The sequence below is a fragment of the Cherax quadricarinatus genome, chromosome 49, assembly GCF_038502225.1.
Source record: "Cherax quadricarinatus isolate ZL_2023a chromosome 49, ASM3850222v1, whole genome shotgun sequence".
Lineage (NCBI taxonomy): Eukaryota > Metazoa > Arthropoda > Malacostraca > Decapoda > Parastacidae > Cherax > Cherax quadricarinatus.
The window spans coordinates 26,521,334-26,544,399 of record NC_091340.1 but is presented as its reverse complement, the minus strand read 5'-3'; the positions used below and the strand labels follow the sequence as shown (position 1 = coordinate 26,544,399).

Genomic DNA, 23,066 nt, shown 5'->3' with positions numbered 1-23,066 from the left:
GTGAAGTGTAGGTCTAGACTGGGAAGAGGGTGAAGTGTAGTTCTAGACTGGGAAGAGGGTGATGCAGTGTAGTTCTAGACTGGGAAGAGGGTGAAGAAGTGTAGTTCTAAATAACAAAAAAACGGCACAATACCGTGACTGGAACGATACACAAATAACCCGTGTGACTTTGTAAATGGTCACAAGTCGGACCGAAGCATCGTCGAAAGCTTCTCTCTTCTATGTGAAGGTTATTTGTGTATAGTGTAGTTCTAGATTGGGAAGAGGGTGAAGCAGTGTAGGTCTAGACTGGGAAGAGGATGAGGCAGTATAGTTCTAGACAGGAAAGAGGGTGATGCAGTATAGTTCTAGACTGGGAAGAGGATGAGGCAGTGAAGTTCTAGACAGGAAAGAGGGTGATGCAGTATAATTCTAGACATGGGAAAGAATGAACAAGTGCAGTTCTACACAGCAGATACTAGTTCTCATATGTTCACAATTATTCATAAGTAACAATAATGACTGTGTGGCCTTACTTTCAAAAATTCAAACACTAGAAGTCATGACAAAAGTCACCAGAGTAAAAGATCTTATAATATACTAGAAACATAATTCAAAATCCTTCATTATTTCCATGACAGAATATTAGAAGGTTAACCTACGCATCTCTGATCATTACAGGTACAGCAGGGCCCCACTTATACAGCAGGTTAGGTTCCAGGCTACTGCTGTACAGCAGGGCCCCACTTATACAGCAGGTTAGGTTCCAGGCTACTGCTGTACAGCAGGGCCCCACTTATACAGCAGGTTAGGTTCCAGGCTACTGCTGTACAGCAGGGCCCCACTTATACAGCAGGTTAGGTTCCAGGCTACTGCTGTACAGCAGGGCCCCACTTATTCAGCAGGTTAGGTTCCAGGCTACTGCTGTACAGCAGGGCCCCACTTATACAGCAGGTTAGGTTCCAGGCTACTGCTGTACAGCAGGGCCCCACTTATACAGCAGGTTAGGTTCCAGGCTACTGCTGTACAGCAGGGCCCCACTTATACAGCAGGTTAGGTTCCAGGCTACTGCTGTACAGCAGGGCCCCACTTATTCAGCAGGTTAGGTTCCAGGCTACTGCTGTACAGCAGGGCCCCACTTATTCAGCAGGTTAGGTTCCAGGCTACTGCTGTACAGCAGGGCCCCACTTATTCAGCAGGTTAGGTTCCAGGCTACTGCTGTACAGCAGGGCCCCACTTATTCAGCAGGTTAGGTTCCAGGCTACTGCTGTACAGCAGGGCCCCACTTATACAGCAGGTTAGGTTCCAGGCTACTGCTGTACAGCAGGGCCCCACTTATACAGCAGGTTAGGTTCCAGGCTACTGCTGTACAGCAGGGCCCCACTTATACAGCAGGTTAGGTTCCAGGCTACTGCTGTACAGCAGGGCCCCACTTATACAGCAGGTTAGGTTCCAGGCTACTGCTGTACAGCAGGGCCCCACTTATACAGCAGGTTAGGTTCCAGGCTACTGCTGTACAGCAGGGCCCCACTTATACAGCAGGTTAGGTTCCAGGCTACTGCTGTACAGCAGGGCCCCACTTATACAGCAGGTTAGGTTCCAGGCTACTGCTGTACAGCAGGGCCCCACTTATTCAGCAGGTTAGGTTCCAGGCTACTGCTGTACAGGAGGGCCCCACTTATACAGCAGGTTAGGTTCCAGGCTACTGCTGTACAGCAGGGCCCCACTTATACAGCAGGTTAGGTTCCAGGCTACTGCTGTACAGCAGGGTCCCACTTATACAGCAGGTTAGGTTCCAGGCTACTGCTGTACAGCAGGGTCCCACTTATACAGCAGGTTAGGTTCCAGGCTACTGCTGTACAGCAGGGCCCCACTTATACAGCAGGTTAGGTTCCAGGCTACTGCTGTACAGCAGGGTCCCACTTATACAGCAGGTTAGGTTCCAGGCTACTGCTGTACAGCAGGGTCCCACTTATACAGCAGGTTAGGTTCCAGGCTACTGCTGTACAGCAGGGCCCCACTTATACAGCAGGTTAGGTTCCAGGCTACTGCTGTACAGCAGGGTCCCACTTATACAGCAGGTTAGGTTCCAGGCTACTGCTGTACAGCAGGGCCCCACTTATACAGCAGGTTAGGTTCCAGGCTACTGCTGTACAGCAGGGTCCCACTTATACAGCAGGTTAGGTTCCAGGCTACTGCTGTACAGCAGGGCCCCACTTATACAGCAGGTTAGGTTCCAGGCTACTGCTGTACAGCAGGGTCCCACTTATACAGCAGGTTAGGTTCCAGGCTACTGCTGTACAGCAGGGCCCCACTTATACAGCAGGTTAGGTTCCAGGCTACTGCTGTACAGCAGGGCCCCACTTATACAGCAGGTTAGGTTCCAGGCTACTGCTGTACAGCAGGGCCCCACTTATACAGCAGGTTAGGTTCCAGGCTAATGCTGTACAGCAGGGCCCCACTTATACAGCAGGTTAGGTTCCAGGCTACTGCTGTACAGCAGGGCCCCACTTATACAGCAGGTTAGGTTCCAGGCTAATGCTATACAGGAGGGCCCTATTTATACAGCAGGTTAGGTTCCAGGCTACTGCTGTACAGCAGGGCCCCACTTATACAGCAGGTTAGGTTCCAGGCTACTGCTGTACAGCAGGGCCCCACTTATTCAGCAGGTTAGGTTCCAGGCTACTGCTGTACAGCAGGGCCCCACTTACTCAGCAGGTTAGGTTCCAGGCTACTGCTGTACAGCAGGGCCCCACTTATTCAGCAGGTTAGGTTCCAGGCTACTGCTGTACAGCAGGGCCCCACTTACTCAGCAGGTTAGGTTCCAGGCTACTGCTGTACAGCAGGGCCCCACTTATTCAGCAGGTTAGGCTCCAGGCTAATGCTGTACAGGAGGGCCCCACTTATACAGCAGGTTAGGTTCCAGGCTACTGCTGTACAGCAGGGCCCCACTTATACAGCAGGTTAGGTTCCAGGCTAATGCTATACAGGAGGGCCCTATTTATACAGCAGGTTAGGTTCCAGGCTAATGCTGTACAAGAGGGCCCTGCTTAAACAGCTGAACCCACAAGCTCTTGAGAGGAATGGAGGAAGGAATGGGAGGAAGGAATTGGGGTGAAGAATGAATGGGGATGAAGAATGAATGGGGGTGAAGAATGAATGGGGATGAAGAATGAATGGGGGTGAAGAATGAATGGGAAAAAGGAATGGGGGTGAAGAATGAATGGGGGTGAAGAATGAATGGGAAGAAGGAATGGGGGTGAAGAATGAATGGGAGGAAGGAATGGGGGTGAAGAATGAATGGGAGGAAGGAATGGGGGTGAAGAATGAATGGGAGGAAGGAATGGGGGTGAAGAATGAATGGAAGGAAGGAATTGGGGTGAAGAATGAATGGATGGAAATAATGGGGGTTAAGAATGAATGGGAGTACTCACAGTGGAGTATCCTCCCAGGTCTAGTATGGTACGCCAGCTGATGTAAGACTTGGCTGTGTCAACAATAACAACAACATGCTCCACGATGCCGTAGTCCCGCACCTCCGACCAGGCGTCTGCAGCTGCTCCTCTGTAACCAACCATCACACATTAATATGCAAATCTGAAAGTATAATAAAATGTTACACATAACACTGGCAGAACAGCACAAATATAAGACTGACAGTAAAACACTAAAGTACAGGAGAGCCTCGTTTGTACAGCTCTTAGATTCCCGACCCAGTGCTGCAAGCGAAAATCACCGAGGGTAGAAAAGAGCAATTTTTCATTATCAAATGTGTCCAAAATGCCTGATAATGTGTTTACACTATCATATATTAAGGGCTCAATAAAGCTAGGCATAAAAAAAAAGATATAAAAGCAAAATAAATACATAGTAAGGGAGGGCCTCGCTTATACAGCATGTTAGCATCTGGTCTACTGCTGTAGAGCAGAAATCACTGTAAAGTGAAACAGCTTTTTTTTTCTTCTCTCACTTACAAATTCACATAAAAAGCTGATAACATGTTTACATTATCGTATATTAAGTGAGCAATAGAGCTTGGCCTAAAAAATACGTATACAGTACACATATTACTTACCTTAAAATATTTTCATCCTTAACCCTTAAACCATCCAAATGGAGATCAACGTTCACGTGCGTAGCGCTCCGATCATATATCTACGTTTTATTTTACGTGCTTTCAACCTTGGCACGATAAGTCTGAGTTGCATAGACATGAGAGAATGAGAGTGCACTCAGTGTGCACAGTATGACAAAATTTGGGGATGCCAGGAAAAATGCACTCTTCATTTAAAAAAAATCAGAGCGGTACACACATGAATGTTGTTCTACATTTGGGCAGTATAAGGGTTAAAGTGAGTGATGAATGCATTTATTGTAGGAAGTCTGAATAAATGAAGAATAGGTTTAACTGAAAACCACTGAATTAGCAAAAACCCATAAAGCAAAGTGCTGTAGAGCAAAGACCTCATGTGAATACAATACTGTACTTACCTTTAAAAATGGCACCAGTTGCCCTTCCTTTATGCAACTGTTGTGTGAAAAACTGAACATACTCAACAATGGTTCAATTGAAAAATACCAAAAACGTAGAACACCGAAAAGAGGGTGCCGAATACATGGGGTTCTCTTATATAACACCAACAGTATACTGTCAGTGTACAACATTTGCTGAACACCAACAGCATAGCAAAATGCACACGAATGAGCCAAACGCAACCAGCATCAATTCCACAAAACATAATTACAGACATGCAACCAAAATTAAATATTTTTTCCTTAACACACCAATAGTCTGTCACTGAGGTAGGGTGACCCCTCCCTTGGGAAAAGAAAAAAAAAAAGGGGGGGGGGAAGAACACATTCACCATCGTTCATTCAATCACTGTGTTGGTAAAGTTTGATGATGTCACAGTTCAGATGACACTGTGCATTGTGACATCCCCACTTTTATATCACTTTGCAGCAATCCTGAAAAAACGTGGCTGTAATATTTGGGTAGTATCCTCTGTTTATTTTATATGGGTCCATATCAGTTCTGATAACTTCTGAAATTGCCACTGAAAACTGTACAAGGACAACTAAGTCTGAGGGTCTAGTTGTTGTTGCTCTACAACAACAGCGACTGAAAAATTGACTGGTTTTTATTATAACATTGCGCAAGCCAAAAATCACCTTATTTTAAGGCCTGTTTTTTCCCTTCAAGGGTAAAATGCCTGTCTAAAAAATACATATCTTGTAGTTTAGAATCTGCTCTTTCTAATGAAGGTTTAAAAAAAAAAAACTAAACTTCTTTTTTGTTGTTGGTCTTCAAAAATGGCCTAAAATTCACCGTGAGGGCATTTTTAGGTACCATTAGCACAGGAACTATAAACGTTTGGAGTCTAATATTTTAGAAGTGTGACGATGTCCACTTAGCTGCCTACAATATTGTCATACTAAAATAATGTTTTCCTCTAGAGATATAAGCAGATGAATTCAAGATTTGATCAATTTTACACGACAAATTTTTTCTCTATTTTGGCTTCATACTGTGAAAAAAGTAAAAGTATGCAAGTTTTAGGACTGCAATTTTTTAAATCAGCTCCAAAAGTTGTAGAGACATGTCTACTTACACAACTTTTACTCTTCTAGATCTGCCACAGCAATAATCTGAACATTGTCGATTGTGTGCCGTGGGTTAGCGAAATTTTCACCTGCCTCCACTCTGAGGGTCACAGCATTACTACTATTGCATATCGTGAACTAAAATTTTCCCAAAGTTAGTCTGATATACACGCCAACCTTCATATAAAATTTTACTGAAATTGGAGATGGTCAGGTGGGGATGATTTCAAAATGTGTCCACTTGACATGGAATGATCCAATACTACTATTACTAGTAGCATTACTACTACTACTATTACTAGCAGAACTACAACCACCACCACTATAGTACTACTGGTAGCACTGCTACCACTGTTATTACTAGTAGCACAACTACCACCACCACCTCTACTACTACAACTACCACTACTGCAACTACTTCGGGCGAAGTACAGTTTCTTCTTACCGAAAAGGTTGCAGGTTTACCCACGATAATGAGCCATTATTGGCCTTTTGTTTGTCTACCAGGAAGTCAATGACAGATCTGCCCATGTCATCCACCGTGGACGACCGCTGCATGTCAGTGCCCACATCTCCCTGCGAGAAGAAAGCGCACGATAAATTGCTTTATACTGGGTTTTCTTATGCACTTATCAAACACCATGGTACTGAGGCAGAAATTAGAGGAAATGCATTCACCATTATTCAGTCACTGTTGGTTTAATGGTTCCGAGGACAATCTGAACTGTGATATTCTAACTCAAGTCTTCAGAGTGCAGGCGTTGTACTTCCCACTTCCACGACTAACTTCATCACCCATTCTTCAGAGTGCAGATACTGTACTTCCCATTTCCAGGACTGTAACATCACCACCCATCCTTCAGAGTGTAGGCACTGTACTTCTCACTTCCAGAACTGTAACATCCTCACCCATCCTTCAGAGTGCAGACACTATTTTCCACTTCCAGAACTGTAACATCCTCACCTATCCTTCAGTGTAGGCACAGTAAAATTTATGATAGGCTTTGAAAGGCTGTGAGCTCTGTGAAAAGTAGAAAAGGCTTGCAAGTTGTTGTCAAGTTGTCATGGGTTGTGAAAAACTGTTGTGGAGGGTAGTGAAAAATTGTGAAGTCTTGTGAAAAGCTGTGAGAGCTGAGATAGTGTTGCTTGCACCATTTATCACAGTGTGCTTCACACTTCTGTTACTGCCACTAAAATAGTTGCAAGTTAGTGGTTGTCAACCACAAGTACAGTAGTTACCTTCGGAAAGAGATTCTCTACCATTTCAGATTTCTTTTTTAACAAGTGGACACAGAGCAATATTAATCTGGACAGTGAAAGGATTAATAAACTCTTCAATGGATTGATAACACCCTGGTTGGTACAATGTCGCCACAGTAAAGATGCCCAGGTGTTGTGCATGCGTCTTATTCAGCAATGCCTTCCTAAACCTCTGAACTACACCCCATCTCCTTGTTATAGCAGCTGGGTTGGTAGTTTACTTAGCTCACACACCAAGTGTCCATGGTTCAGTGCCCGTTACGGAAGGAAACGCTGGGTGTTTCCTTACTCTTGCTGTCCCTGTTCACCTAGCAGAAAGTAGGTATCTGGGCATTAGTCAACTGTTGTGGGTAGGATCCTAGGGGTGGTAGTATACCTTAGATTGGGCTGGGCCTTGAAGTGAACCGAGGTAGGATAACAGCTCTTGGCTTGTAAAATTGATTAGTGTATAAAAAAAACTGGCGAGTGTAAACACCTTGCTAGCACGAGCAGCAAACAACTTGATTGTTGGATAGCCCATGACTTCATGTTCTCGACAGACTGGTACATTCTCATCGACCGCACAGTCCAGGACACCAACCTTCACCGTGTGTTCCCAATCTGAAATCAATTAACAAACATTAGTGTACAAAAACTCGAGGCAAGTCATAATAAATGAGTGTCGTTGAATTGACAGCACTGAGCTTGCTACATGCCAAGAACACTGTTCAACTTCCCATCTATTTTTCTGCTTATTCACAAGTGCAAAAATATCAATCTCAACTAAGCATGTTAAACTACTCTAAATGGTGCATTTTTTTTTTTTTTTGTATATGTGATTGTAAAAGTGTATCCAAAATTGAACAGTGAGTGAAAAAGTCTTACATGTATGTGTTATTCAATTCTGGATACCTTACCTTTACCTTTGATGAGTTTCAAGATGACTTTTTCAATCGGTTACAAAACCTTATTCTATTTAGAGGACCTTCAAAATAGAGAAGTCTATATGCGGACAAAAATATAAAGAACTAGAAAACATGTAAGTATGTACAGTGGACCCCGGGATTACGTAATTAAGCCATTTCAGAAAGAGTGACTTATCCTGAATCTGACTTATTCCGAAATAATTTTCCCCATAAGAAACAATGGAAATCCAATTAATCCGTTTCAGACACACAAAAGTATTAAAAAAATGTTTTCTACATGAATACATTTACCTACACAGAAAACAATGATACATGAAGAATAAAACAATAACAGCATCACACTTGCCTTTATTGAAGACATGGTGATGTATGGAAGATGGGAGGAGGGGAGAGGATGGAAGAGTTTACAACTGTTTGGAAGGGGAATCCCCTTCCATAGAGACTTCAGGTACCAGGTCCTTATCCTGGGTTACTTCCCTTCTTTGTTTTTTAATGCCACTAGGACCAGCTTGAGAGTCGCTGGACCCATCGCTCAAAAAAGTGTTCCAGAGAGGTCCGTTTCCGGCGTACGTTAGGAATTGTGTTGGGAGACAGGACAAGATAGTCCTTCAATATGACACAAATATCAGCTCTACGGCTTATTTATCTAGCACAATTCATCTAGTATGACATAATAAAACAATACAGTGGACCCCCGGTTAACGATATTTTTTCACTCCAGAAGTATGTTCAGGTGCCAGTACTGACCGAATTTGTTCCCATAAGGAATATTGTGAAGTAGATTAGTCCATTTCAGACCCCCAAACATACACGTACAAATGCACTTATATAATTACACTTACATAATTATTCGCATTCGGACGTAATCGTTATGCGGGGGTCCACTGTATTAATAACATAGAAACAGGATACTCCAGAATGAATAAAATATGGCATTAAGAACGTCACAAGTGGTGGCGTGTTGTTTGTTTTTGGGTGTACGTATAAGGGCCACTGAAAGATGAGCCTTATATAGTGGTGGTGATGGTGGCAGCAAGAGGCAGCAGAGGCAGCAGTCTTGTCAGTTGCCCTATATACCTCCAACAACAATGGAGGAGTCGCTTTCATGCTGTCCTTTTTCTATTGATTAATCGCTTAACTTACTTGCTACACTGTTAATGCTACACTTTATCGCTGGCTGGCGCTAGAGCCTTTATCAACTCATGCTGCTTTAGTATCGTACATGTTGCAGAATCACTGAAAAAGGCACAGTCTCCTCCTCCTCCCCCCTCCCCTCCTCCCCTCCCCGCCCCGCCCCCCCCCCTCTCTCTCTCTCTCTCTCTCTCTCTCTCTCTCTCTCTCTCTGCCCTTTACCAAAGGGCTGGCTGGTACTAGAAGCTTTCTTTGGGCCCATGGTGGTTTATTTAGCAGTTACAAGCACTAAAAAGAATGAAATAATACAAAATGTATTGTATGGACTCGTGAGATCCTCCTCACTGGCTGGTAAACAATGGCACACTGGCTGCACATGGAGTGTCTGGGCCGCTCAGGCCATGCGGACACGTTCCAGACAAATGACTTATTCTGAGTTCAGTAACGTTCACCAAGCCAATATTTTGACAAAAAAAAAAAGTTACTTATTCCGAATATTACTTATTCCGATGACTTAATCCGGGGGTCCACTGTACAGCATTTCTGGCAAAGTTATAGGTATACACAGCACTCAATCACTCTCACTCTCTGTAATTTATATTCATTTTTTTACATTTCAATACTGGTAGTTAGTTACAGTAATATTATTTATTCAGTGACAATAGTTAGTTATTTACTTATTTATTTAGCATATCATATTCATATTCATATTTATGCCCGAAATGCCTAGCCATGCTAAGCGTTCTAGTGGTACACTCTGTAATCTCAATTTTACTACATGTTAAACCAAACAATAACCAAATTTCTGTAAACTCAACATTGTAATCCTTATAGAGAATAAACTTTGAATTTGAATTTGAATTTGACTTACAATGGGTTCGTCGTAACGTAACCCATCATAAATCAAGAAGCACCTCTACTTATGACTGTAATGAATTACACAAGATGTACCAATGCACGATGACTAAAATTATATGCTGGGTCTTCATTTTAGTAGTATTACGATTAGTTTACCTAAAATGCACTTCATAGTAAGTGGCTTTTGTCGGAGCTTTCGTTTTTATCAATGATATTCCTATTATTATCATATCAAAATAATAACATAATCGACAGGAATGCAAAATGACAACTATAACTTCTTTGGAAGGCTTATAAAAAATAAATGGCCTATGTGGGAAGTGTGTCCTATGACCAGGAAACCAATTCACAGTTATTAGAGTAAAACCTTGATTAATGGACCATAATTTAACCCTTTGACTGTTTTGGTCGTATATATACGTCTTACGAGCCACCTTATTTGACGTACATATACTCATAAATTCTAGCGGCTTCAAATCAACCAGGAGAAAGCTGGTAGGCCCACATGTGAGAAAATGGGTCTGTGTGGTCAGTGTGCACCATATAAAAAAAATCTTGGAGCACGCAGTGTATAATGAGAAAAAAAAAACTACGACCGTTTTTTTTTAATTAAAATGCTGACTTTGTGGTCTATTAATTTTCATGGTCTCATTTGACAGAAAACATATTATAGAAATAGAGGTGATTTTGATTGGTTTTTACTATAAAAAGAACCTGAAAATGGAGCTCAAAAGTAGGGGAAATGTGTGATTTTTGCCGATGTTCAAAAGTAAACAAATGATGTCATTGTTCAATAAATGTCCAACTAGCCATTCTAATATGCAGTCATGAATGGGTTGACATTATCTGTGCAATTATTACAGTATTGCAGTAGTCTGCATAACAGTAAATCTTCTATTTTTTGTTTGAATAAAAATTCAAAATAGAAAGCAAGAGTAATATCAGAGGCACCTGGAGACATGACTGATGAAAAAAGAAAATGTTATTTTAGAGCCAGGAATGTCTGCATTGTTCATTCTGGACCTTATTTTGAAATTGTCATATTTTTTAATTTTTGTGAAATTAGCCAAATTGCAAATTTCTGACCACGTTGTTGGGTAGTTGAAATCGGAATAATGGGCAGTTTCTTGTACTCAATCGATAGAAAAAAAACGGAGTTCTAAAGAAATAGCTATGAGTTTGGTCGACTGGAACAATGGAATTAGCCGAAAATGGGGCTCAAAGTGGGCAAAAATCGCCGATTTGTAAATATCACCGAGGTTGCTAACTTCGAGAGAGCGTAATTCCGTCAGTTTTCCATCAAATTTCATTCTTTTGGTGTCATTACAATCGGGAAAAGATTCTCTATCATTTCATAAGAAAAATATTTTTTTTTTTTAAATTTTGCGACACCAGGAGACACCTCAGGATTGGGGGCTGCGACAGTCAAGAGGTTAATGTCACTAATTTAGTAGTCCCCAGTTTAATGGACCTCACTTAATGGATACCAATTTAACAGACTCCATTTTAACACACCAATGTGGCACACCCCAATGTGGCGCACCCCAATGTGGCGCACCCCAATGTGGCGCACCCCAATGTGGGGCACCCCAATGTGGGGCACCCCAATGTGGCACATCCCAATGTAACAGACCCCAATGCAACGGACCCCTTTGATATACCTTTGAAGAGTTTCGAGAGTTTAACTACTCTCAGAGCCCAGCCATGGGCCAGGCTTGTCTGGTGCTTGCCTGATCAACCTGGCTGTTGCTGCTGGAGGCCTGCTACCCCACATATCTATCACAGCCTGGTTGATCTGGCACCTGGTGAAGATACTTGTCCAGTTTCCTCTTAACCCTTTGAGGGTTTTGGTCGTACTAGTACGTCTTACGCGTAGGGGTTTTTGACGTACTAGTACGCATAAATTCTAGCGGCCTCAAATCTCACGCGAAAAGGCTGGTAGGCCTAGGTGTGAGAGAATGGGTCTGCGTGGTCGGTGTGCGCGGTAGAAAAAAAATCTGGGACCCAGTGGTGCATTGTGGGAATGCCCTCTTAGTAAACAATGTCCACCATGCCTCGCGGTAAGAAGCTCCTCACTCCTCGGCGAATTGGGACACTTTTGTTCCCCAGTGACAGTTCTAATAGTGATGGAAGTGCCAGTGAAGATGAGTTTCGTGGTTTTAGTGAGGTTTTGACCGAAACTAATGACCATAATATCGGTAATAGTGAAGAAAACCCAGACGACCCTCAGCCTTCCACCTCTGGTGCTGGGCCCTCGTGTTCACGTTCAGTTGTTCCAGAACCCAAGAGGAAACTTCTATTTTCCCAAATCCCAGACTCAGATGAGAGCATGGGTGATGATAGTGATAGTGAATATGAACTACAAGCTCTTCAAACTAGTTCCAGTAGTGATAGTGAAGTGCAATATTCCCCAGTGAAGCGTCAGTATATACGACGATATATGCGCTCTGGTAGTGTGCCATATGTTATACCAAGGGGAAGGAGTGTATCTCGGAGTACATCCCGTGGCTGTACAACAGGAACAGACAGTGAAAATGACGAAGATACTGTTGCAATTGGGATGGAAAATGTGCGTGGTGGTAGTGGTGACAGCGGTGAGGCACCAGCAGTGGGCCATGCTGCCACCCACGCTGCCACCCACGCCGCTGCCTCAGCTGATCTAGAACAAAGGCCACCATCCCCCACTCACCCACCACACCAGCCTCCACAACCACAACCTCCACAACCACAACCACCTGTCATTGTCCAGTACCCACCAGCAGACCGCACCTGGGATTGGCAGGAAGCTGTCAATTTTGTTCCAAATCCCCACCAGTTTGATGACAGCCAAAGTGGAATACGGCCATCTTGTGCACTTGGGAACAATGCCACTGAACTGGAATGTTTCGAGTTATTCTTTGACAAACCACTGATGAAAAGTATTGTCATGGAAAGCAACACATACTACGAGTACACCATGGCAAACACATTACTTTCACCAAAATCACGTCTACACCAGTGGAAGGAGGCAACTGTGGCTGAGATGTATCTTTTCTTTGCCACAATAATGCTTATGCCACATGTGTATAAGCACAAAGTGAAATCATACTGGTCAACAGACCCCCTGATTGCAACACCAGGTTTCAGTGATATAATGCCAGTGAATCGATTTGTGCTAATGTTACGTATGCTTCACTTCTCAGATAAAACCAGGCCTGACAGAACTGACAGGTTATATAAGATTAGGAATGTGTTTGTGTATCTGAAACAGAAATTCAGTACGCATTTTTATCCCTTCAGGAAGCTTGTAACTGACGAGTCTTTGATTCTGTTCAAAGGAAGACTCTCTTTCAAGCAGTACATACCAAGCAAGAGGAAACGCTTTGGTATAAAGTTGTTTGTGCTTTCTGATTGTTACAGTGGTCTGGTATTGGATATTATTGTGTACACTGGAAGTTATACATTGCAAAATACCAGGAAGTTATTGGGCATCTCAGGTGATGTGGTTCGAACAATGATAGAACCATACCTTGGTAAGGGGCATATATTATATACAGATAACTGGTACACAAGCCCCTCACTCAGTGATTTTTTGCGAGTGAACATGACAGATGTGTGTGGCACAGTGCGTGCAAATCGAAAACATATGCCCAGGTTTGACGCTGGCACTCGTAGAGGTGAGGTGCAGGCGTTTGCTGCCAATGACATCATGGCATTTCGGTGGCATGACAAACGAGATGTCACACTGTTGTCATCAATTCACCCTAATGAAATGGCAGACAGTGGCAGGCAGCATAGAGAGAGAAATGAACCCATTCTAAAACCTGCAGCCGTGATTGATTACACCTTCAACATGCGTTCAGTGGACAAATGTGACATGCAGATTGGGTTTGCTGATTGTGTTCGCAAGAGTTATAAGTGGTACATCAAACTGTTTTTCCATCTTCTGGACATTTCCATGCTCAATGCTTATAATATGTATAAGATGAGCACCAGAAACAAACCACAGTACGGCGAATTCTGTTTGTCTGTCATCAGACAAATAGTATTCAAGTACCAAGGAACAGCACCTGCAATTGACCGCCCACCAAATTATCAACAACTACCTGCTCGTCTGAAGCATGGTGATCACTTCCTGGTAAAACTGCCTGCTACTGCTTTGAAGAAAAAGGCTCAGAAGAGGTGTTACGTCTGTGCACATACAAAAAAACGCACACAACAACGCAGAGACACTCGTTTTAGGTGTGAGGAGTGCAAAACTCCACTGTGCATGACACCATGTTTCAAAGAGTTCCACAGGCTGCAGAACTTCTAGAAACATTCCCTGTGACTGTATATGTGTATATAAAATATAGAAAAATAGTAATAAACAACATTTCATATCGTTTGTTTGTGTAAATATTTTCTGTAAACAAAATAATGACAACAGTGTTTACGCCCTTATTGTGTAGTATTGAAAAAGAAATAACTTACAAAATACTGATCATGTTGGCCTCAGAGGCCATAAAAGTTACTCAGAAAAAGAAAAATTAAAAAATAATTGAAAATAGTACATAAAAAAGTAAATAGAAAAATACCGGGTGACGGCAGTCGGCGATGTTACCATATGTTGTTCAATTTTGGCAAATTTCACGCCTCCATATCTCGGTAAGTATTGACGTTAAAATTTTTTTGTTTAGCCTATAATGTTTAGAAAAAAAAAAACTATTTTTTCATAAGAAAAAAATTTTTTTTTTTTTTTTGAAATTTGGCCGACCCTGAGAACAAGTTTCGGAGAGGGCCTGTCGACCCTCAAAGGGTTAAAGGCTTGTTCCAGCCATGTTTCTAATATGTTCTGGCGAGATGTTGAATAGTCTGGGACCCCAAATGTTGTGTTCCCTTCCTGTCCCCACTGCACCCCTGTTCCTCACTGGGTTTATTTTACACTTCCTCCCATATCTCTCACTCTGGTATGTTTTTATGGCAGTGAGCAGATTTGGGACAAGGCCCTCTAGTACTTTCCAGGTGTATATTATCATGTATCTCTCTCTCCTCCACTCCAATGAGTACATGTTCAAGTCATTCCCAGTAATTTAGGTGCTTTACTGGCTCAATGCGAGCCGTAAACAATCTTTGTTTGTTCCAGCTCTGATATTTCTCCTGCTTTGAATGGGGCCATCAGCACTGAGCAATATTCTAAATGAGGGAGCACTACTGATTTGAAGAGTGTCACCATCGGCATTATTTCCCTCGTTTTGAAAGTTCTCAATACCCACCACGTCATCTTCCTGGCTGTCGTGATCTTTGTCTTACGTTCCTTAACACGATGGACCCCAACATGACTGACCCCAAAGTAACTGACAACAATGTAACTGACCCCAATGTAACAAACCCCAATGCAATGGACCCCAATTTAAGAGACAATTTTACTGAACACTGTTGTAATGGACACAAATTTTACAGATGTCAATTTAACAGCCCTCAATTTAATGGTCCAATTTAGTGGTTCCCAATTTAACTGCTGCCCAATACAAGTACCCAAATTTAACTGCTCCCCCCCAATTTAACTGTCCATAATCTAACTATCCCTAATTTAACTATCCCTAATATAACTTGCCCTAATTTAATTTCCCCTAATTTAACTTCCCCCACTTTAACTGTCTCCATTTTATTGGCCCCCAATTTAACTGTCCCCAATTTAATTGCAACCAATTTTAAAGACCCCAATTCAATAATTTTCAGATTTAATGGGCAACACCTGTAGCTGGGCAGCATTGAGAAGCAATAGACAAAGTCCGCTAATTCTCAAGATTAATAATTGCTGCAGTCAGACAAGTAAATCTGCTTAATCCAAAAATTTTTCATTGCTGTTATGATCGCAAAAAGGCGAGTGCCAATAGGAAGTGCATCTGTCTCGCACTCAGCAGACGGAAGATCAAGCCTCCACTGTGTCTTGAGATGAAGGACCCACGTGGGTTTAGCTTTTAAAATGGACTTTTCAATTTTAATTAATTGTCAATTGGTCTTAATGGATAACCTTCTCCCTCCCCCTCCCCATTAGTCTGGTAAATTGTGGGCTCACCATTATTAATTTGTGGGGAAGTGCAAAGCCTGTATGGGTCAAAGATTCATCTTATTAAGAGTAAATCTACTCTAGGGTCAGCACTAAAGGCCTTCCCAGTCGGAGTAAAGGTGCCTTCCGGGAGGAAGAAGAGGAATAGAAGGAAGATGAAGAAGAGGAGGAGGAAGAAGAGGAATAGAAGAAAGATGAGGAGGAGGAAAAAAGAGGAATAGAAGGAAGATGAAGAGGAGGAGGAGGAAGAAGAGGAATAGAAGGAAGATGAAAAGGAGGAGGAGGAAGAAGAGGAATAGAAGGAAGATGAAGAGGAGGAGGAGGAGGAAGAGGAATAGAAGGAAGATGAGGAGGAGGAGGAAGAAGAGGAACAGAAGGAAGATGAAGGAGAGGAGGAGGAAAAAGAGGAATAGAAGGAAAATGAAGAGGATAAAGAGGAAGAGGAGGAAGATGAAGAGCAGGAGGAGGAAGAAGAGGAGTAGAAGGAAGATGAAGAAGAGGAGGAGGAAAAAGAGGAATAGAAGGAAGATGAAGGAGAGGAGGAGGAGGAAAAGAAGGAATAGAAGATGAACAGGAGGAGGAAGAAGAATAGAAGATGAAGAAGAGGAAAAAGAGGAAGAGGAGAAAGATTAGAAGAGGAAAAAGAGGAAGAGGAGAAAGATTAGAAGAGGAAGAGGAAAAAAGGAATAGAAGGAAGATGAAGAGGAGGAAGAAGAGGAATAGAAGGGAAGCTAAAGAAGAGGAGGAAGAGGAATAAAAGGAAGAGGAGGAAGAAGAGGAATAGAAGGAAAATGAAGAGGAAAAAGAGGAATAGAAGGAAAATGAAGAGGAAAAAGAGGAATAGAAGGAAAATGAAGAAAAAGAGGAATAGAAGGAAAATTAAGAGGAAAAAGATGAATAGAAGGAAAATGAAGAAGAGGAGGAAGAAGAGGAAGAAGAGGAAGAAGAGGAAGTGGAAAAAGAGCAAGAAAATTAAGAAAAGGAAGAGGGATGATGATGATAATTAGGATAATGAGGACAATGATAATGAAAGCAATGAAAATTAAAAATAACAATAATAATGCATTACATTAATGGCAGGGGAAGAGATAAACCTGTAAGGGCCACAGCGGGGGCGACAAGACCATCAAAACACGCCAATAAAGGTAATAATTACCCTTAAGGTCTTGAGCAAAGGTCTTAAAGGTGGGAGCAAAGTTAATACAATGGCCACACCAGGAGCTGTAGAACTCCACCACCCAGGCTGTCTCCACTCCATGCACCTCCCTGGAGTAGTTACTGGAGTGGAGGAGGACAAGGGGGTCGCTCGAGGAGTAGAGGGAAGCAGTAGCAGTCAGCAGGCAGCAGGAGGAGACCAGGAGGAGCAGTAACAGCAGCAGGACAGGAGCCTCCATCATCACTACAGCTGACCTCCAGGTAAACAACACTGCATTCGTCACTCAACTAAGTTAACACATACTATAAATATACTTCAATATACATCATTGTTTATTTCTTATATAAATCCTCGAAGCCCAGAAAATAATTTAGTTTATATATTAATGTATATTATTTTCTTAATCTATTAATATGCAACATTTATCCTTCAAGGAAAAAACATCTAAACCTTCATAACTCAAATAATAAATATACCAACATATGTACCATTATTTACCATTAATATGTATCATTGAAGTTCAAAAAATATTTCTATTTACATATTAATGTGTATTATTCTGGAAATTTAATAAAAACAACATTTATCAAACAAGGAAAAAAATGTAGACAACACAACCTTCATAACTCGATTAAATTAACATAACTATAAATATACATCTAGCCACATCATCATTTACCTCTGATATAAATCCTAGAAGCCCAAACAATATTTGGGATTATATGTTAATATATATTTACCTGGAGTTTACCTGGAGAGAGTTTCGGGGGTCAACGCCCCCGCGGCCCGGTCTGTGACCAGGCCTCCTGGTGGATCAGCGCCTGATCAACCAGGCTGTTGCTGCTGGCTGCACGCAAACCAACGTACGAGCCACAGCCCGGCTGATCAGGAACTGACTTTAGGTGCTTGTCCAGTGCCAGCTTGAAGACTGCCAGGGGTCTGTTGGTAATCCCCCTTATGTGTGCTGGGAGGCAGTTGAACAGTCTCGGGCCCCTGACACTTATTGTATGGTCTCTTAACGTGCTAGTGACACCCCTGCTTTTCATTGGGGGGATGGTGCATCGTCTGCCAAGTCTTTTGCTTTCGTATTGAGTGATTTTCGTGTGCAAGTTCGGTACTAGTCCCTCTAGGATTTTCCAGGTGTATATAATCATGTATCTCTCCCTCCTGCGTTCCAGGGAATACAGGTTTAGAAACCTCAAGCGCTCCCAGTAATTGAGGTGTTTTATCTCCGTTATGCGCGCCGTGAAAGTTCTCTGTACATTTTCTAGGTCGGCAATTTCACCTGCCTTGAAAGGTGCTGTTAGAGTGCAGCAATATTCCAGCCTAGATAGAACAAGTGACCTGAAGAGTGTCATCATGGGCTTGGCATCCCTAGTTTTGAAGGTTCTCATTATCCATCCTGTCATTTTTTCTAGCAGATGCGATTGATACAATGTTATGGTCCTTGAAGGTGAGATCCTCCGACATAATCACTCCCAGGTCTTTGACGTTGGTGTTTCGCTCTATTTTGTGGCCAGAATTTGTTTTGTACTCTGATGAAGATTTAATTTCCTCATGTTTACCATATCTGAGTAATTGAAATTTCTCATCGTTGAACTTCATATTGTTTTCTGCAGCCCACTGAAAGATTTGGTTGATGTCCGCCTGGAGCCTTGCAGTGTCTGCAATGGAAGACACTGTCATGCAGATTCGGGTGTCATCTGCAAAGGAAGACACGGTGCTGTGGCTGACATCCTTGTCTATGTCAGATATGAGGATGAGGAACAAGATGGGAGCTAGTACTGTGCCTTGTGGAACAGAGCTTTTCACCGTAGCTGCCTCGGACTTTACTCTGTTGACGACTACTCTCTGTGTTCTGTTAGTGAGGAAATTATAGATCCATCGACCGACTTTTCCTGTTATTCCTTTAGCACGCATTTTGTGCGCTATTACGCCATGGTCACACTTGTCGAAGGCTTTTGCAAAGTCTGTATATATTACATCTGCATTCTTTTTGTCTTCTAGTGCATTTAGGACCTTGTCGTAGTGATCCAATAGTTGAAACAGACAGGAGCGACCTGTTCTAAACCCATGTTGCCCTGGGTTGTGTAACTGATGGGTTTCTAGATGGGTGGTGATCTTGCTTCTTAGGACCCTTTCAAAGATTTTTATGATATGGGATGTTAGTGCTATTGGTCTGTAAATCTGATATAAACGCAACATTTATCCTTCAAGGAAAAAACCTGTGGCAAACACTACCTTTCAAAACTCAAGGAAATGAAAAATGTATATTAATATGCATTATTCTTTACTTTCATGTAAATCGTCGATGCAAAAATATAATTAAGTTTTTTATTTATTTATTTATTTATTTAGAAATTTTAGCATACAAACAGAGGTACTTGTTCTATCTAGGCTGGAATATTGCTGCACTCTAACAGCACCTTTCAAGGCAGGTGAAATTGCCGACCTAGAAAATGTACAGAGAACTTTCACGGCGCGCATAACGGAGATAAAACACCTCAATTACTGGGAGCGCTTGAGGTTTCTAAACCTGTATTCCCTGGAACGCAGGAGGGAGAGATACATGATTATATACACCTGGAAAATCCTAGAGGGACTAGTACCAAACTTGCACACGAAAATCACTCACTACGAAAGCAAAAGACTTGGCAGACGATGCACCATCCCCCCAATGAAAAGCAGGGGTGTCACTAGCACGTTAAGAGACCATACAATAAGTGTCAGGGGCCCGAGACTGTTCAACTGCCTCCCAGCACACATAAGGGGGATTACCAACAGACCCCTGGCAGTCTTCAAGCTGGCACTGGACAAGCACCTAAAGACAGTTCCTGATCAGCCGGGCTGTGGCTCGTACGTTGGTTTGCGTGCAGCCAGCAGCAACAGCCTGGTTGATCAGGCGCTGATCCACCAGGAGGCCTGGTCACAGACCGGGCCGCGGGGGCGTTGACCCCCGAAACTCTCTCCAGGTAAACTCCAGGTAAAACAAAAAATACAGGTAAGAGCAGCATGCCAAAGCCACTTATATGCATAGCATTACGGGCTGGCTTAAAATTAACTTAAGATTAACTAAGCAATGATGAAATCAGTGATAAAACATTATTGTAAACAGATAACTATAAAATACAAATGAGTATTACAAAGACAGGTCATATGGTTGCTTGCATTGTTGTACATTCAGTAGAATGGAGTATTCTGTTAGGTAGTGTATTTAAAAAAAAAAATAACAAAGTTAGGTTTAACATTTGTGTGATATAATTGTGAGTAACATTTAGGATATACAATTTATATGGTTCAGTTATTCAGTATTTATTTGGTTTTGAGTGAGTAAGTGAACTTTGAGAAGAGACTTGAATTTATAAACAGGTAGTGTTTCTTTTATATTTACAGGTAATGAATTCCAGATTTTAGGGCCTTTTATGTGCATTGAGTTTTTGCATAGTGTGAGATGGACACGAGGAACATCAAAGAGTGATCTGTGCCTTGTGTTATGGTCATGTGTTCTGTTGAGGTTGGCAAGGAGATGTTTGAGGGGAGGGTTAATATCAGAGTTAAGTGTTCTATGTATGTAATAAGTGCAGTAATAAGTATGGATGTTTTGTATGGTGAGTAGGTTGAGTGTTTTGAATATTGGTGGACTGTGCTGCCTGTAGTGAGAATTTGTTATCATTCTAACTTTTGTTGAGTAATTAGTGGTCTGAGATGGTTAGTTGTTGTTGAGCCCCATGCACAAATTCCATAGGTGAGATAGGGGTAAATAAGAGAGTGATATAGGGCCAGGAGGGCTGACTGTGGAACATAGTACCGTATCTTCGATAGTATGCCTACAGTCTTGGAAATTTTCTTAGAAATTTGTTGTATATGTGTATGAAATTTGAGTCTATTATCGAGGTGGATTCTTAAGAATTTTCCCTCTGTTAGCTTTGTGATAGGTGATCCGTTTATCGTTAAGTTAAGAGGTACCTTTGTAACTTGTCATGATTGTGACTAGACCTACCTGGAGTTCATTACCTTTGTAAATTGTGAGTTCATTACCTTTGTAAATTGTGAATTCATTACCTCTGTAACTTGCTCAGCTATCAAAACTTTGAGGCCCAGTCCCTGGACCCATTATGTACCTCTGTAATCTTTTGACTACCGCCCACAGGATGGGTATGGGGTGCATAATAAACATATTAAACTAAACTAACTTCTCCAATGAGCATGTTGTTGGAGTTATTATATGAGTCAAGAGCCTTCAATGATGACATAGAATCAGTAATGATGATAGAGTCAAGTTCAGTGTTATAGGTTAGCTTTAGTGCCATTAGGATTGTAAACAATTTTATTTATTTATTTATTTATTTATTTATTTAATGTCTTTGCAAACAGTACATTGAGATTGTGTATTTACAATAGTGGGTTGCAATGCAACGAGAGGCTCTATTATGCCTAGGCATTATGGGCCAACTTAACATTATTGGCTTACAGTCTACTTAATACTAACCTGGAGTTTACCTGGAGAGAGTTCCGGGGGTCAACGCCCCCGCGGCCCGGTCTGAGACCAGGCCTCCTGGTGGATCAGAGCCTGATCAGCCAGGCTGTTGCTGCTGGCTGCACGCAAACCAACATACGAGCCACAGCCCGGCTGATCCGGAACTGACTTTAGGTGCTTGTCCAGTGCCAGCTTGAAGACTGCCAGGGGTCTGTTGGTAATCCCCCTTATGTGTGCTGGGAGGCAGTTGAACAGTCTCGGGCCCCTGACACTTATTGTATGGTCTCTTAACGTGCTAGTGACACCCCTGCTTTTCATTGGGGGGATGGTGCATCGTCTGCCAAGTCTTTTGCTTTCGTAGTGGGTGATTTTCGTGTGCAAGTTCGGTACTAGTCCCTCTAGGATTTTCCAGGTGTATATAATCATGTATCTCTCCCTCCTGCGTTCCAGGGAATACAGGTTTAGGAACCTCAAGCGCTCCCAATAATTGAGGTGTTTTATCTCCGTTATGCGCGCCGTGAAAGTTCTCTGTACATTTTCTAGGTCGGCAATTTCACCTGCCTTGAAAGGTGCTGTTAGTGTGCAGCAATATTCCAGCCTAGATAGAACAAGTGACCTGAAGAGTGTCATCATGGGCTTGGCCTCCCTAGTTTTGAAGGTTCTCATTATCCATCCTGTCATTTTTCTAGCAGATGCGATTGATACAGTGTTATGGTCCTTGAAGGTGAGATCCTCCGACATGATCACTCCCAGGTCTTTGACGTTGGTGTTTTGCTCTATTTTGTGGCCAGAATTTGTTTTGTACTCTGATGAAGATTTAATTTCCTCATGTTTACCATATCTGAGTAATTGAAATTTCTCATCGTTGAACTTCATATTGTTTTCTGCAGCCCACTGAAAGATTTGGTTGATGTCTGCCCTGGAGCTTTGCAGTGTCTGCAATGGAAGACACTGTCATGCAGATTCGGGTGTCATCTGCAAAGGAAGACACGGTGCTGTGGCTGACATCCTTGTCTATGTCGGATATAAGGATGAGGAACAAGATGGGAGCGAGTACTGTGCCTTGTGGAACAGAGCTTTTCACCGTAGCTGCCTCGGACTTTACTCTGTTGACGACTACTCTCTGTGTTCTGTTAGTGAGGAAATTATAGATCCATCGACCGACTTTTCCTGTTATTCCTTTAGCACGCATTTTGTGCGCTATTACGCCATGGTCACACTTGTCGAAGGCTTTTGCAAAGTCTGTATATATTACATCTGCATTCTTTTTGTCTTCTAGTGCATTTAGGACCTTGTCGTAGTGGTCCAATAGTTGAGACAGACAGGAGCGACCTGTTCTAAACCCATGTTGCCCTGGGTTGTGTAACTGATGGGTTTCTAGATGCGTGGTGATCTTGCTTCTTAGGACCCTTTCAAAGATTTTTATGATATGGGATGTTAGTGCTATTGGTCTGTAGTTCTTTGCTGTTGCTTTACTGCCCCCTTTGTGGAGTGGGGCTATGTCTGTTGTTTTTAGTAACTGTGGGACGACCCCCGTGTCCATGCTCCCTCTCCATAGTTGTACAGTAGGATAGTAATTATTTCATAGTTGTACAGTAGAATATTAATTATAAATGAATCAAAATTTGTATAATACAAAGATACACGTATTTATATTTTAAAATG

At 42.3% G+C, this 23,066-nt stretch overlaps 1 protein-coding gene across 6 annotated transcripts in view; it reads right to left on the bottom strand.

Moving 5' to 3' along the window:
- The window catches only part of LOC128697051 (sulfhydryl oxidase 2), a 69,219-nt gene extending 52,022 nt beyond the window's left edge, over window positions 1-17,197 (bottom strand). For 5 of the 6 annotated variants that reach the window (XM_070095318.1, XM_070095319.1, XM_070095320.1 and 2 more), the window contains exons 1-4: window positions 16,925-17,197; window positions 7,319-7,443; window positions 6,029-6,159; window positions 3,414-3,543 (exon numbers count right to left, since the gene is read on the bottom strand). In XM_070095318.1, coding sequence (XP_069951419.1) covers window positions 3,414-3,543; window positions 6,029-6,159; window positions 7,319-7,443; window positions 16,925-17,165 — 627 coding nt within the window. In that variant the 5' untranslated portion in view covers window positions 17,166-17,197. The other variant, XM_070095322.1, reaches the window with a different exon arrangement.
- Between the last annotated feature and the right edge of the window lie 5,869 nt (window positions 17,198-23,066).